Source organism: Heptranchias perlo, chromosome 9 (assembly GCF_035084215.1).
Source record: "Heptranchias perlo isolate sHepPer1 chromosome 9, sHepPer1.hap1, whole genome shotgun sequence".
NCBI lineage: Eukaryota > Metazoa > Chordata > Chondrichthyes > Hexanchiformes > Hexanchidae > Heptranchias > Heptranchias perlo.
In genome coordinates this window covers 76,387,815-76,405,238 of record NC_090333.1, presented here as the reverse complement: position 1 = coordinate 76,405,238, position 17,424 = coordinate 76,387,815, and the positions used below count along the sequence as shown (strand labels likewise).

The window sequence follows — 17,424 nt, the reverse complement described above, 5'->3', positions numbered from 1 at the left end:
CCAAAACCCGCGAGCTGTACCACCTAGAAGGACAAGGGCAGCAGGCACATGGGAACAACACCACCTGCACGTTCCCCTCCAAGTCACACACCATCCTGACTTGGAAATATATCGCCGTTCCTTCATCATCGCTGGGCCAAAATCCTGGAACTCCCTTCCTAACAGCACTGTGGGAGAACCTTCACCACACGGACTGCAGCAGTTCAAGAAGGCGGCTCACCACCACCTTCTCAAGGGCAATTAGGGAATGGGCAATAAATGCTGGCCTCGCCAGCAACGGCCACATCCCATGAACGAATAAAAATTATCTGTAGTACACTTTACACTGACTGTTCTTGTTCTGTTTATCTCAGCCTCCCTGATTCTAATTCTCCGTACCATTCTGCACGCTTACTGATTATGCCAAGCCTTTTAGCCTGTCATGGTACACTATCCCACAAAACCCACCACAGCAAGAGGAGATGTGACATTTCAGATCAGGTAGAGGCCTGGCCGTGCTCAGCTGATGTCACCCACAGGTTTGGTGCTTGTACTGAATCAACAGAGCTTGGTGTCAGTTCCCTTCCTGAATGCTAATCCAAAGCAAATAGCTATATTCCAGATGCGTGCATACCAGCACTCGCTGTTTCATGACATTGGTGTCTAGGAACGAAATGGAAGCCTATTTCTATTGAGTCAGTACAGTGCATGAAAAGTCCTAAAGTAATGCACTGCGAATTATCATTGGAAACACAATCATTGGGCCAGTTTTATCCTGTCACCTGCAGCCAGGTGATTAGATATATGTGATCTTATCTTAGGGTTCAGATCACAATTTTGAACTGGTAAATTACTGTCATGTGGGAGGGGGAAGCTCAGTCAAAGGTAAACTATGTAGTACTAGTTGAGGTGGAGGGGGGCAGTTCCAGTGGGCTCCAATATCTATACTGTCAGTCTGCAGGCTGTGTCAGATTCAACCGTGTAAATGATATGCTGGTGCCACACTGACCTTTCTGAACAGAAGCAATGGGTTGGGAACATTCATTAATCTGTTCCTGGACTGCAATTTTCATAACTTCAATTAACCATGTTATAAAGTTCTGCGTATATTTGTCGTGATGTTGGAAGATGCACAATGTAATTAAGTGTATGCTCGTATGGTCTGAATAATCACATCAGTCTTGCTGATCTAATCTGCAGCTTTCCGCTCCCAACAGTAATGCTATTATTCACCTCTCAGCCTTATATAGTGCTGTTAGGACTCTGTCTTCTGTCTCCAAGGACTGTAGGATCTGGAAACGGTGGGTGTACTCTGATTTTGGCAGTGTTCGTATCTGTGGCTGACTCCTTGCTTTCATTTTTGTGCGCAGTTCACCGTCACATTCTGTTCTTCTTCCAGGTCTTTTCATTGCTGCTTGCCGGCAAGTAAAATGCTGGTGTGTTCTTCAAATAAATATAAATATGATGTACAGCTTGTGTGGTGTTGTGGGACTGCATGAGACAAAGTTGCATTGACGTCAGCAGGGCTTTTTCAAAATTGCAGCGCATTACAGTGTGCCTGCCTGTGTGTACATGGCATCACTTTGTCCCTTACCCTGTTCATACTGTCAGTCTCTTTTGAGCACGTGAGCAAACTGAATTGGGTCCCTCAGGGCTAACGGCCCACAAGTCATTCCTGTGGCAACAGGTACAAGCTACCCACCCAATACAATTATTTTTTCATTCAATTTTCCCTTTAAATAAACGGCTCCTTGCTGTATTAGCCAGTTGCTTGGGAGTGCATCTGCTGCAAACTTTCACCAAATCGGAATTTGTGTCAGTACTATCGATGGGGCTTGCTCAGCCTGGTCCAAATGCCTTCTGGTATTGGCAATGTATTACTGGTGTGTGTATATACACAGTACTGTTACACTCATGTTCTTTCTGTGCTTTCCATCATTGTTGATTAATTATGGCAGTCCTCCACCTATAGTTCTTACTTTATCTAAACCACTGTTTCTGGACTTGCATCTGCAGCTTTATCTGTTATTGAAGTGTATGTTAATTTATATATGGGCTGCTTACATCGCACAGCTCTTCAATTCTCTGACCGTTGAATAAGGTGTTCACCTTTTTGATCTATTGATTGTTTGAAGCCAGGCTAAATTATTGATTGCACATGGAGGCCATGCTAAGCACCCCGGCCCCTGTTCTAATAGCACACACTTACACTAATCAAGCCTCTAAAATCTTCTTTGGCCTTTCCTTCTATCTCCATTCCACCCCACAAAAAAAAATGAGAATTCGTTAGTTTTAATCCTGAGCCTTTCAAAAGGATTCAGTTCCATGCATTATTGGCATTGGTAGGAAAACCTCCATCTGACTTGGAACCAAAGCAACACAAACAGTTCTGATAACAGGCTGCCATGGCTCTATGTGTGTTATACATCCTCTATGCTGCCTTATTCTCAATCAGACATCTTGCAAAGTCCTACTGAAGTACTTCACGGAGTGCAAAATCCTGTACTTACCTTTCAGACCATGTAAGTACAGTGGCCAAGCAGGTCGGAGGTTAACCTGTTCTGACGATAATGCTGGCAAATGTGTGCAAACAGCCCAGGGTTGACACTCCCTCCAATTAACCTTTCTTAGGCAAAGTGTGTGGCTTTGGCTCAGTGCCAACCAGAGCACTTCTGCTGGGATTGTATCACAGCAGCAGTACAGGGAATCGGATATCACCTCACCAGCCCATGGAAGGCTAGTTTAATGCTCAACCTCACAGTGCTGACCATCCTGCCCAACTTAAAAGTGTAGCAGCTTTGCTCCATAGTTTTAAAGAAATTTATTATCATGGCCCATCACTAAGGTTGGATTATTTAAAACAATCTGTAACCTTAGGGGAAAAAATTAGTCATGAAATTGTGCGAATCAGCAAAAATGTTCTACGCGCCCACCCCCCCCACCAACCCTTCCAACTTTAACACATAATTATTGGAACTCCCTTTCTTTGCAAAGCTCAATGGTCATTAGTGGGAGTGACCATTAGTCCATAAGCCTTTGATTGGATTTAAATTTTAATCTTCAAGGGAAGAGCTGATTATTAACTTGCCAGTTCTTCAGTTAGATCCTTGTTTAACTCATGTTGACTGTCGTAAGCACTTGTGAAGAGAGGAGGTTTTAATTCTTGTGTGATTACTGCCTACAGTAATCACTCCTCGAGATTCAGCATTAATGCATGATTTGTTAACCCAAGAAAAGCTCTGTAATATACTGATAAACTTGACCATAACACTTTTTTTTGTGAATTGCCATGGAGTGGTGGGCGGGAGTTGGCTCCTGTGATACTCCACGGGTCAGTTCTGATTCTAGCTCTATTGTCGAGGAGAGCCACCAAGCAAGCGCCAGGCAGTCACTCATAGGAAAACAAGTGAAGTTGGAGGGGGAATCAACTCAGGCTGGTGCCACACGCCCTGCTTCTCCATTCCACCTATCACCACTACCATAATCACTTTAAAAAATGGCGAGGCTTTGGAATTTATTATCTGGGTGGGTCCCTCACACACAAGGAAAATAAGTCAAAAAATGAACTGGCTAAGAAATATTGATGCATACACTGTTTTACATTACAGGACAACTGTCGCCGTGCAGAAAATGTGCTCCGTCTCTGGATTATTGAAGCAAAAGACTTAGCCCCTAAAAAAAGGTACTTTTGTGAACTGTGCCTAGATGACACGTTATATGCACGAACTACCAGTAAAATGAAAGCAGATAACCTGTTCTGGGGTGAGCACTTTGAGTTTTACACTCTGCCGATGATCAGGAACATCACTGTGCATATTTACAAGGACATGGATAAGAAGAAAAAGAAAGATAAGAATAATTATGTGGGACTGGTTAATATCCCGATCACCAGCGTCACTGGGCGACAGTTTATAGAAAAATGGTACCCCGTCAGCACACCTAACCCCAACAAGGGCAAAGGTGGAGGTCCTTACATCCGCATCAAATGCCGCTATCAAACAATTGCCATCCTTCCTATGGAGCAGTACAAGGAGTTTGCAGAGTTTGTCACCAACAACTACACCATGTTGTGCTCTGTGCTGGAGCCGGTCATCAGTGTGAAGAACAAAGAAGAGATGGCCTGTGCACTCGTTCACATCCTGCAAAGCACTGGTCGAGCAAAGGTAGGCACAGAAATGGCTATTGCGGTGAAATCAAGACCTCCTTCACATTATTTTATAAACTAAATCAGTGATAAGTGTCTGTTTGAAGTGTAAGAGCTGACAGCTAAAGAATATTGCCAAGCATGTTGCATTTCACATGTATACAGCTGGTTGAGGATCTCCATGCTTGTGGGTTTGGTATTTACTCCATGTCAATTTTTCTTTAATTGGTTCTCAGGATGTGGATGACACTGGCAAGGCCATATTTATTGCCCATCCCTGGTTGTCCGGAGGGTATTAAGAGTCAACCACCAGAGGCAACTGGGGATGGCCAATAAATGGCAGCCTTGTCAGCGACGCCCACATCCCGAGAATGCATTTTTAAAAACCCTAACACGGTAAAAGCCAACCTCAGTGGCTAAGTGCACCATATGGTGTGGTACTGAGCTACACAGGCAGATAAAGAAAAGAATTTGCATTTATATAGTACTTTCACATTCTCAAGAAATCCCAAAGCGCATCATAGCCAATTAAGTACTTTTGAATTATAATGACTGTTGTAATGTTAGCAATTGCGGCAGCCAATATGTGCAAAGCAAGATCCCACAAACAGCAACAACAAACAACTACTTGCATTTATATAGCGCATTTAACATAGTAAAGTGTTATCAAACACAATTTGACACTGAAACACATTAGGGGATATAAGGATAGGTGAGGCAGGTTTTAAGGAGCGTTGTAAAGGAGGAGAGAGATGGAGAGATTTAGAGAGGGAATTTCAGAGCTTAGGACCTAGGCAGCTGTAGGCACAGCCACCATTGGTGGAGCATTTAAAATCAGGGATGCGCAAGAGGCCAGAATTGGAGGAACGCAGAGATCTCGGAGGGTTGTAGGGCTGGAGGAGTTTACAGAGATAGGGAGGGGCGAGGCCATGGAGGGATTTCAAAACCAAGATGAGAATTTTAAAATCGAGACATTGCCGGACCGGTAGCCAATGTAGGTGAGTGAGCACAGGGTTGATGGGTGAACGGGACTTAGTGTGAGTTAGGATACAGGCAGCAGAGTTTTAGATGAGCTCAAGATTATGGAGGGTGCAAGATGGGAACCCGGCCAGGAGATCATTGGATAGTCGAGTCTAGAGATAACAAAGGCATGAATGAGGGTTTCAGCAGCGGATGAGCTGAGGCAGAGCGGAGACAGACGATGTTACGGAGGTGGAAGTAGGTGGTCATGGTGATGGAGAGGATATGGGGTCAGAAGCTCAGCACAGGGTCAAATATGTCACCAAAAATCTGGTTCAGCCTCAGACAGTGGCCAAGGGGAGATGGATGGATTCGGTGGCTAGGGAACCGAGTTTGTGGCGGTAATGAAATAGATGACCAGATAATCTGTTTTTGGTGATGTTGGTTGCTCTTCAAATAGTGCCATAAGATTTTTCAGGTCCACCAGAGAGGGCAGACACAGGGCCTTTAATCCTACTCATCAGTGCTTAATTAGCTAATCTATTGCCAATTTGGCTCAGTTGATGGCACCCTTGTCTCTGGGTTGGAAGATGTGAGTATGAGGTTGGCCCTCCAGTGTAGTACCGAGGGAATGCTCCATTGTCAGAGTTTCCATCCTTCGGGTGAGACGTTAAATTTATGTCTCAGGCTGCTTGTTTCTGTGATTGAAGTGAACGTTAAAGCTCCCAAGGCGCTATTCTTTTCATTTTCTATGCAATATTCCTCCCTCAACCAGTATCAGCAAAACAAAATTCACAAACTGCACCGTTTCATTGCTGGTGCAGAAAGCCTGTTTGTTACATGAGTGATTGCACTTATGATATGATATTGGCCTACTATCACTAGACCAGTGAGGGGAAACAAAGCAGCCAGTGATTGCTGACCTGTGACCTGCTGAAAAAAGTTCACTTGTATAGACATTGGGTGAGCCCACCATAGTTGAATAGTCAGCTGATAATTACTAGGCTCATAATATCTAGGCTCACACATAAAGAATAACTGGGGAGAGTGAGGGAAATGTCTACGCGTGCAGCTGGTTTTCTGAAGTTGCAGTTCAACCAGATCATTGGGATAGAAAAGGGAGAGTCTGAGGGCAATTTTAACCCATCGGGAAACTGACGTGGTCAGGTAGAATGCTGGTTTTACACTTCGCCCTATTTTGCTCTCCATTGAAGTCAGTGGGTGGGGTATAAAACTGGCATTCCAGCTGATCCTGTGGATTTCCTGCCCGACGTGAGAGGTTAAAATTATCCCCTCTGTGCCTGTATTTGTTGTGCCTGGAACTGTTTAATTCTGCCCAAAGCAAAAAGGTGGACATTCTCCACTTCTTTCAGAACATAAGTTTATTTTTTAATTTTTTTTTTAAAACCAAGCATTTAAAGCCATCCAAATTGTTATTTTAAAACCCCTTGCTATCCAGCACATCTTGACTTAGCTAAAATCATGAGATTCAAGAGATCTGCTGGGCTGTTGAAGTCAGGAATGACTGACTTCAAAGACCAGTTGCAGCAGAATCCTTGTTTGCAGTGCTGGGTCCCAATGGACCACTTTTACCAGGTTCCCTCAAAATAAAGCGATTGAAGTGACTCCTGGGACAGGAATCCGGTGTATTTTCTCCTCCACTCCCTTTTTTAGAATTGTTTGTTTAATTTGTAACTTGGGTCCTTTTTCTGTGGGTATTTTGTGGTTCATTCTTGCTATGTTTTAAATCTCTTTCTCTCTCCCTCTCTCCCCATGGGAAAGGGACAGGCTAATCATTAACAATTGTTGCTGCTCCTGTCTGCAAGAGGAAATTCTTGTTAAAATTCAGAAGATAAAGAACCTTTACCAGAATAAGGTCACAGCTACTGTGTTCATCATTAAGTGGAATGAGTAATTACAATGGAAACTCTACTGCAGCTGTGTTTCAGCGCCTAGCCCCAGGTCAGGCAACTGTCAAGTCGCATTGATGGACGGTGTGCACTCAGACTGTATCTCTGGGTCTTTGGTAACTGTTGTCAGCTGCTTTCAGAGCAGTATAATCTGAACGAGAGCAACCATTCTATCTGCAGCAAAGGCTCAGTGGGTAAACATATACGCTGTGTGATAATGAGTCCAGAGTCTTGAGCACAAAACCAGGCTGACACTCCAGTACACCACTGAGGGAGTGCTGCACTATCGGAGGTGCTGCCTTTCAGATGAGAAATTAATCCTAAGTCCCGTCTGCGCTCTCAGGTGGACGTAAAAAAATCCCATAGCACTATTTTGAAGAAGAGCAAAGAAGAATAGGGTAGTGCTCCCTGATGTCCTGGCCAATATTTATTCCTCAACCAACATCACTAAAAACAGATTATCTGGTCATTATTATATTGCTGTCTGTGGGACCTTGTGCACATTACAACATCCCGACATTACAACAGTGACTACACTTCAAAAGATACTTCGTTGTCTGTAAACTGCTTTGGGACGTCCTGAGATCATGAAAGGCACTATAAAAATGCAAGTTCTTTCATTTTTCTTCCTTTTCACTTTTTTCTGAAGGGTCGCAGGTTTGACCCTGGTCTGTTCTGAGTGCTACAGTTAGCCCCAGTGGGCGAAGGAGGTGTAAAATGAGTCAAGATTCCTGTTTCTGATTGCTAGCCCAAGGACTCCAGCTGGAATTTGTGTGTGATTGGCTATTCTCCGATTCAGTGGTGGTGCCTACCCTTTCAAATGATTGGCCAACACTTAAAAGCAAAGTTCACACATGAAGAATTCCTATTTGAGTCAACCAAAGCCCAGCATAAGTCTGTGCCTTCTGTGCAAGCAGAATAAGGGAACAAAGCGGGGCAAATAAGAAGAGCTCTCCTGTTATGTCGTATGTTGTGATTTCACTCTTAATGCTGTACAGTAACTTAGAATTTTAAAGTTTTATTATTAATATATATCCGTAAAGCACTGTAATTTAATACTTGGCTAAAATTTCACACAATATATTGGAAATTTGCGTAATTGTGTGTTGATTAACATGACTGAGGCACTTGTGCGTGTATGGAGGGCAGGACATGGGTGGGGCTAGCTGAACCTGAACCACTGGCTTGCTTGGAGTTATGGTTGTGGAGATTGTCTTTCACAGAAGGTTAGGTGATGGTTGTTACACTGTGTTGAGGTGAGTTATGGAGGCTGATGGACTTTGGACTATACTTGTTATCTTGGAATTGCTCCCCATTTTCTCTGTCTTACTGCCCCACACCCTATAACGCTGAGATCTAGTCCTGTGGGTGCCAACTTCACTTGGCACCTCACTGCAATGGCGTTTTTTTACATGTGAGCCGAAATGCTGAGTTCGGGAGTTTTTCAGCTGTGAGTAGTTATCACAGCGGAGCCCAGTCCTGACCTTGCCTGACATCCACATATGCGCAGTTTCCAGCACGAGTCACCGGATAGTGTTCAGATCAGTAATAACACTTCACCATTTTCTGGCACCCTAATGCAGCCCTCTATTTTATCCTTTTGTAACGTATTTCTGTATTGTGTTACAACGACCAGAATGTATCACTACAAAATTCAGTCTCTCAATTAAGAGTTATCTTTTTTGCCCATTGTTATGCAACTTCAACACAGTCAGTATGGCAGATACTTATTTTTTAAATGACTTTTAAAAAATGAAAAATAAGGTTCCTGGCAGTAACACAGTCTCTGCTAACATTTACAAATGCGACTGCCATTCGCAACCTTTTATGTCGTGCGTTAAGCACATATGCACACTATTGTATGGTCACGTCAATGGATTACCTGCAGGGCACTGTTGACCCAGATGCTCTGCCTCTTCATCTTTTCCCGTAGCTGCTTTCCATTTAACAGCATTGCAGTGAAGAGCAGTAAAAAAAAAACTCTCAACGGCCAAATGGCTGGAACTGTTATCCGTCATAAAGATTTGAGGCTGTGAGCACACTGCTTTAAGTGAAATATCTTCTTGTCCTCTTTGCAGGGATTATGTTAATGGGAATTTGTGAGTTTAATCCTCCTAAACCTCTCCTGTGACTTCTGAAAGGAGTAACTAATTGCTGTAGTTCTAGTGGGTTAACTTTAAATTTCTCCAGCGACTCCCTATTTTTGAACTTCTGAATCTCTTGGGGGGGGGTGTTCCATTACATTCCCTCAGGGCTTCAGAAAATGAACACAGTCCTAATGCGTGTAAAGATAGGGTAAGAATGAATAACCTGCAGTTAAATCTCACCATTTGGATTCCTGCAGCACAGAGGGCAGATGGTTGAGGTGCATTGATGCTTCCGCCTGGGCTCAGTGCTGGGAGGTGGGTGAGAGCCAGAGCAGCCAACTGATCAAACTGACCAACGTTACCCCTCCTATGTCGAGCTTTCTGCTGGGTGCTGTCTAATTTGGGCAACTCAGCAGTGTGGACGGGGCTTAGGAGATAAAACCTGCATCCCACCACTCTGACACTGGGTGTTGGTGCTTGTATGTGTTGGGCTATCGTGCTGTCTGTTTATTTTAAAAATCAAACTGTTACAAAGCATTTTGTTAACATTTTTTTTGCTTTGCTGTCATTTGGTCTTTTTTTAAAATGATGACTGTTAGAAATGTTAGTCTACTTGGCACTGTGATTGAGCTAAGTTAACTTAGTTAACATTGAAGCATTCTCAGGTTAATAGCTATATCTCTGCACCACACTGTCAGCCTAATAACTCATTCAAGCTGGTATCTGTAATAAAATCATCCGCACTCGCTCATTAACCACCACGGACAGCCCAAAACAGAAGGGAGATTAATGTTTATCATGATTCCTTGGAACTATTTGATTTTTTTTTTCCAGGGAGCTCCATCTTCATTATATTTTTACAAGTTTCAGCATAATCTACGTGGTGTCTAGCTGGGTTGGAAGGGGATCCAAGGGTGGGTACTGTCACACTGCTACTTTTGATTGAATGAACGGAGAAGACTTTCTATTTCTGCTGACTGACACCTGGTCACTCAGTGAATAATATTAAAGTGAGCATTAAACTTGGGTCTGACTAGACTGCAGTAAGTAAAGGCAGTGAGATTATGTTTTCATATGGCTCAGTACAGCAAGCAAAGGTTGGACCAGGTAACAACGGAAGTATCAGGACACTGCTGGGAATATGCTTATATCTGGGTTGTATATTCAATACATACATTTGACTTCAATTCTGATTGCAGATCAGATTTTTGGATAATTTTAAGTATTAGACACTACATATTTGAGGATCAAGTCATCAGAAGCTCTCCAGTATTATAATTGCCAAGATCACAGTGGCAATATTTGGTTTTAGTGCACAAGCTCCCATCACTGTAATGGCTATTATTATGCTGCCCCAAGCCGCTTCCACAGATTGCCCTTAATCACTCGGGATTGAAGTTGTATGTGAGTGCTCGTGTCAGTGAAGATTTCATTTTTTCATTACACTAAAGAACATCAGCTTTACCCAGCATTCAGACTCTTAGTTCTTTCTCCTTTCAGGATTTCCTTACAGACTTGGTAATGTCTGAGGTGGATCGATGTGGGGAACATGATGTTCTCCTCTTCAGGGAAAACACCTTAGCAACAAAAGCCATAGAGGAGTATTTGAAGCTTGTCGGTCAGAAGTACCTCCACGATGCCTTAGGTAAGATGAAATAATGATAGAGTATGCAGGATTGGTTGATGCTGCAGCTGTAGTGTACATACTGTAGGAGAATAGTGGCTTCTTCTAGAGTTGTGTGAAATATACCGCTGGCTCCATCCTGTTTAATCAGAGCAAAGAAAAGCACTGCACACCTGCACCCAAACATGTTTACCAATGTCCAAATTCCAGTGACATCTTAATGTTGGTCAAGAGAAAACAGGACAGCCTCACTCCTTGAACATTGATAACATAAAAGCAACAGTGGATTGTCTGTGAACCTTTTACTGTTTTAAAATTGGAGGTGTGCTTTCTACTGGCTGCAATTCCACTGCAGCTGATGTGAAGACCATGAGCTGTGAGACAACTTGCTCAAGGAGGTCGGAACTCATGCAGGTTTACATGCTGTTATACTGCATCTTTTGTGTTGCTGTGATGCTGCTATCACTTCGCAGTGCTGCAAAATGTGCAGTATACCTGCCCTGCAGGCTTTCTTGCACATTCCGTTAACAGTCAAAGCCGTTGGGTTGGGATCAACTTCCAAAGCATGCAGTTACAACATAAGCTTTCCAACAAGGCACGTGTCTGCATTGAAGGGACTGACATTCGGCTCCCTTTTCTCTGGCCATCCCCAAACCTGGAATGCCAATCCAAATGATCTTTTCTTTCCCAGTAAATTCAACTGATTTATTTCCTTACAAACCCTTCGTACAAGCCGAGGGAGTATCTGTTGGCTACAAGATTCGTACCCCACAAGCCCTGATTTAATGCTGCATTGTTCATGTGTCTCTTGTACAGAACCACCCCTCACTGTCATGTGTGTGTATTCCTGCGACAACCCAATAGAAGGTTTCCAGTATAATTAATATGTGATACAGAAAATAAGATATATGAACTTCTTTTAAAAAATGATACATGGTGGATTTGCCGTCTATGTGACCATTGGCTGTTCTACCCATGAGATTAAAAATTAGCCAATTGGTCAGCAATATGCAGCTCTGACCTTCTAATGGAAGGCAGATCTAACAGATGGTTTTGTCTTTGATATTTAAAAAAAATTCAAATATTCTTATTTTGATCATTTTTGCTGGAATTCGTAAAGCAGTACTATTGGGTTGCGGACTCTTCAATTAACCAAAGGTGAGGTTAGTTTTGTCACTTTTTCTGCCAATGGATATGGAACACTGTTATGCTTTGCCCTGGTGATACATCAGTGACTGGGATGCCCAGTGATGGTTGGTGAATGCAGAGGTCCATCAAGGCAAGAGTTTGATCCTCTTGGAGGAAACGAGGGGTGTCACTACTTACTTTGGTTTAGAATCTAATGTTCTTCCCATCAAAGTTAGCAGCCTTCTTCCTTTTAGTGAACTGAATTCTATTTTGTATCTTAGCCGCCATTAACTTGCCAATTCATCCTTTTATCCTGCTTCAGGAGAGTTCATAAAGGCACTTTATGAATCAGATGAAAATTGTGAGGTGGACCAGAGTAAGTGTTCATCCAGTGAACTACCAGAACATCAGAGTAACCTCAAGATGTGTTGTGAACTGGCATTCTGCAAGATCATCAACTCCTACTGGTAAGAGACAGTCTTTGGGAGAGGGGTTGAGGGAAACCTCAACTGAAAAAAATCATTGTAACTTTTTCAAAGAGCAGGTCTGGTTTCCTAACCATGTGAGTATGCAGGTGATGTATTGACACCACCACAGGATAATAAAGGATGACGGCAGCCATTCAACCAATCCTAGTTCACCCATGTAGAAAACCCCTCAAGTACTCCCCATTGCATCATAAATGACTCCATGGTTTTTACCCTACAGTTCTATCCAGATGTCCACTGCATGTGTGGGTCACTCCGTGTGAAGAAAATCTTCCTGCTATCAATCCTGAATTTGTCATTCAGTAGCTTGAGCCTGCCCCTTTGTTTTATTTATTTTGAAGTAATTTTCTGCATTTATTTTTTTTAATACCATTAACTCTCTCGTATAATCTCAATCTCACCTCTTGGGCCTCTCCTTTCCAGTCTGAAAAACCCATGTCTTAAGGCAGTAGCTGTTCCTGAGCTGAAAGGTGCATGTGCATACTTGTAATTTGTCCGTGTTGAATTTGTATTGTCTCCTTCCAATTAATACCTTACACCTTCCTCCCCACTCCCATTATAAAGGTAGAGATTTGTGGATATTAATTATTTTATGGAGAATATTGGATACTTGATGTGATTACTGGATGGTCATCAGGCAGATCAGATCAGGCCCAGAAAGAGAAAATATAAACACTGAAAATCTAAAGTAAAAACAGAAAAATCAGTGAGCATCTGAAGGAGGAAGACAGTTCAATGCTCTGGATGAGACACTCCCTCTGAGACCTGGCACGTTCAGGCAGAGAGCCACTTGGAGAAGTTGTTGAAACCAGCTACATCCATGCTGCTGGCTGAAGGAGGAAAACAGGCAAAATGTGAAGGAATAGAGAAGATTGCTGCAAAGTTGTGATGAGATGAGCTCCACTGATTCACCAATTTGGTTCTGATGGGAACGACGTGGAATGAGTGAATTAAATGAGTTACGAGGTCACGGTCTGTGTGGATCAAAAATTTGCTGGTTTGCCACTCTTGAACATCTTTCTTCCCCTGCTTTCTTTCCAGTGTGTTTCCGCGGGAGCTAAAAGAAGTCTTCGCCTCGTGGAAACAGCAGTGTTTAAACCGTGGGAAGCACGATATCAGCGAGCGCCTGATCAGTGCCTCCCTCTTCCTGCGTTTCCTCTGCCCTGCCATTATGTCGCCCAGTCTCTTTGGCCTGATGCAGGAGTACCCAGATGATCGAACATCTCGCACGCTCACCCTCATCGCCAAAGTCATCCAGAATCTCGCCAACTTCACCAAGTATGTGATTTCTTTACCCATTACACCATGCCACATCGTGCTATATTACTTTCTTTTGTGTAGCTGTTTTTCCTTGTGTATTACATGTGTAGCTGTGGACTATTTGCTTAATATTATAATGACAGCCAGTTTGTCCCAAATTTGAATTTTTAATTTAGTTAAATGGTTATCCGAGAATGAGTGATTTAATTGAGGGGATCAGATGGTTTATGTATAAAATAATGGGTATTAGAAGGAGTTACTTTAATAACAAGTTTAAGTCGTATATAAACTAAATTTGTGAGATTTCGCCGGGTATGATCTTCTGACTTCAGAGACGCAGTTTTTTTATATTCGTTCATGTGACTTGGGCGTCGCTGGTGAGGCCAGCATTTATTGCCCATCCCTAATTGCCCTTGAGAAGGTGGTGGTGAGCCGCCTTCTTGAACCGCTGCAGTCCGTGTGTTGAAGTTTCTCCCACAGTGCTGTTGGGAAGAGAGTTCCAGGATTTTGACCCAGCGATGATGAAGGAACGGTGACATATTTCCAAGTCGGGATAGTGTGTGACTTGGAGGGGAACGTGCAGGTGGTGTTGTTCCCATGTGCCTGCTGCCCTTGTCCTTCTAGGTGGTAGAGGTCACGGGTTTGGGAGGTGCTGTTGAAGAAGCCTTGGCGAGTTGCTGCAGTGCACCTGTGGATGGTACACACTGCAGCCATGGTGCGCCGGTGATGAAGGGAGTGAATGTTTAGGGTGGTGGATGGGGTGCCAATCAAGCGGGCTGCTTTGTCCTGAATGGAGTCAAGCTTCTTGAGTGTTGTTGGAGTTGCACTCATCCAGACAAGTGGAGAGTATTCCATCACACTCCTGCCTTGTGCCTTGTAGATGATGGAAAGGCTTTGGGGAGTCAGAAGGTGAGTCACTTGCCACAGAATACCCAGCCTCTGAGCTACTCTTGTAGCCACAGTATTTATATGGCTGGTCCAGTTAAGTTTCTGGTCAATGGTGACCCCCAGGATGTTGATGGTGGGGGATTCAGCGATGATAATGCCGTTGAATGTCATGGGGAGGTGGTTAGACTTTCTCTTGTTGGAGATGGCCATTGCCTGGCACTTGTCTGGCGCGAATGTTACTTGCCACTTATCAGCCCAAGCCTGGATGTTGTCCAGGTCTTGCTGCATGCGGGCACTTACTGCTTCATTATCTGAGGGGTTGCGAATGGAACTGAACACTGTGCAATCATCAGCGAACATCCCCATTTCTGACCTTATAATGGAGGAAAGGTCATTGGTGAAGCAGCTGAAGATGGTTGGGCCTAGGACACTGCCCTGAGGAACTCCTGCAGCAATGCCCTGGGGCTGAGATGATTGGCCTCCAACAACCACTACCATCTTCCTTTGTGCTCGGTATGACTCCAGCCACTGGAGAGTTTTCCCCCGATTCCCATTGACTTCAATTTTACTAGGGCTCCTTGGTGCCACACTCGGTCAAATGCTGCCTTGATGTCAGGGGCAGTCACTCGCACCTCACCTCTGGAATTCAGCTCTTTTGTCCATGTTTGGACCAAGACTGTAATGAGGTCTGGAGCCGAGTGGTCCTGGCGGAACCCTAACTGAGCATCGGTGAGCAGATTATTGGTGAGTAAGTGCCGCTTGATAGCACTGTCGATGACACCTTCCATCACTTTGCTGATGATTGAGAGTAGACTGATGAGGCGGTAATTGGCCGGTTGGATTTGTCCTGTTTTTTTTGGACTGGACATACCTGGGCAATTTTTCACATTGTCGGGTAGATGCCAGTGTTGTAGCTGTACTGGAACAGCTTGGCTAGAGGCGCAGCTAGTTCTGGAGCACAAGTCTTCAGCGGGATGTTGTCGGGGCCCATAGCCTTTGTTGTATCCAGTGCACTCAGCTGTTTCTTGATATCACGTGGAGTGAATCGAATTGGCCGAAGACTGGCTTCTGTGATGGTGGGGATGTCGGGAGGAGGCCGAGATGGATCATCCACTCGGCACTTCTGGCTGAAGATGGTTGCAAACGCTTCAGCCTTGTCTTTTGCACTCACGTGTTGGACTCTGCCATCATTGAGGATGGGGATGTTCACGGAGCCTCCTCCTTCCGTTAGTTGTTTAATTGTCCACCACCATTCACCACCGTCAGTTGACACCTTGCCTCATGCTGAGATATGAAATCTAATTGTATGTTAGTGTTCAGTAATTCAACTGCATCAGTGGCAAGTTTGTGTTAGGAACTGATCTTTGCCTCTCTTTAGCTCCAGGAGATGTTCACTTTATTCTGCAGACTTCACCAGTAACGAGTACTTGAAATGCATCCGACATTCCCCAAGAGACTGCATTTTGTCCTTTGATCTCTCCCGTTGATTTCCGTAGGTTTGGGAATAAAGAGGAATACATGGCATTTATGAATGATTTTCTGGAGCATGAGTGGAGTGGGATGAAGCGTTTTCTGGTAGAAATCTCAAACCCAGACACCATTTCCAACACGCCAGGATTTGAAGGATATATTGACCTGGGCCGTGAGCTCTCTGTCCTGCATTCACTGCTCTGGGAGGTGGTGTCACAGCTTGACAAGGTATCTTTAAGTGGTTGAAGCATGATCCTTTAGATACAGTAGTTAAGAGAAAAAGTATAGTTTATTAAAATCTAATAATTTTATTTTTACCCAGGTTTTTAATTGTAGAATTTTAAAACATCTCTTATGATTGATGTTGAAGTTATATTGAGGTTGAACAATTTTACTTCAGGATGTCAGGAAAATACTCTCCAATGATGTTGCAAGATGATGGAGCACTACTGTGACCTGAGGTGCACTGATGTAGAGTAGCACAGACGGGACTCCTTCAACGGGGGAAGCGAAAACTGGAGAAAGTCTCCCATACCTCAGCATAATCAGCAACTTAAAGGGGCTTGTACCCTCATCGCAAATAAAAATTAAAAGTTCTATTCTTATTGGTTAGAAATGGTCACTACGAACCTGTTGAGGGTGGAATTGACAAGAGCAAGTTACTTGAAACCAGGGATCCATAGGTTTTGCTGAATGCATTTTTCTCAGTTATTTCAGAGTAAAATGTTGCTGATCCAGTTACGAGGAGGGTATAAGATAGGAGCTTTTGTAGTTTGCCCTCTATGGACATGTTTTTTATAATTGCCCCTTCTTTTCCTGTGAGAAAGCATTTGCCCTCCTCCTCACTGGTCACAGAGCAGAGATCCAAGGCTTGCCACATGTGGATGTTGTATGTGAAAACTCGTATCTCACCCAGTCCATGGCACAGCAGCGACTTCAGAAGGTACCAGTGCTCATCAACATCTCGCCATCTGGAGATTTGCCCTGTCACCTGGTTCTAATCGATTTGCATTTTTTTAATGTTTTAAAATAAGAATCAGTACCATTAAATCAACTGATATGACAGGTATTCCAGTGCACAGAACAGTACATCACTATGGCGGACGAGTTGGTTTAATAATAATTGTGAACCTGACAATTGAGATTTGATTTGATGTCTGTGACTTGCTTTATTTATTGCTAGGTGTACCTAGTTATTGATGCCACTAATTCCACGATCCTTCGTGTGGCACTATTAATCGGACGTGTGCCATCATCAGCAACAGCAGAACGCAAAATAAACACACTAACCTCCATGATTCCAGTGGCATCAGAGCCAACTTCTGCAGGTCCTGAGAATGCATGTCTGAGGCACAGAAAACAAATGTCTCTTTGTACTAGTCTTCCACTGTGAGCCAGAGACACACTACTGCACTGCCCATAGCCCCAGTAGCAGTGTACAAGTACCCGTTATTAACATTCGATGTAGGGGGTCCAGTGCACTGCC

The 17,424-nt window shown here is 43.6% G+C and overlaps 1 protein-coding gene across 8 annotated transcripts in view; it reads left to right on the top strand.

The window, feature by feature from the left end:
* The window catches only part of rasal2 (RAS protein activator like 2), a 323,907-nt gene that overhangs the window by 284,091 nt on the left and 22,392 nt on the right, over positions 1-17,424 (top strand). For all 8 annotated transcript variants that reach the window (XM_067990763.1, XM_067990764.1, XM_067990760.1 and 5 more), the window contains 5 exons: positions 3,588-4,142; positions 10,581-10,725; positions 12,155-12,299; positions 13,362-13,598; positions 15,965-16,166. In XM_067990763.1, the coding sequence (XP_067846864.1) occupies positions 3,588-4,142; positions 10,581-10,725; positions 12,155-12,299; positions 13,362-13,598; positions 15,965-16,166 (1,284 nt within the window). The remainder of the gene's footprint in view (positions 1-3,587; positions 4,143-10,580; positions 10,726-12,154; positions 12,300-13,361; positions 13,599-15,964; positions 16,167-17,424) is intronic.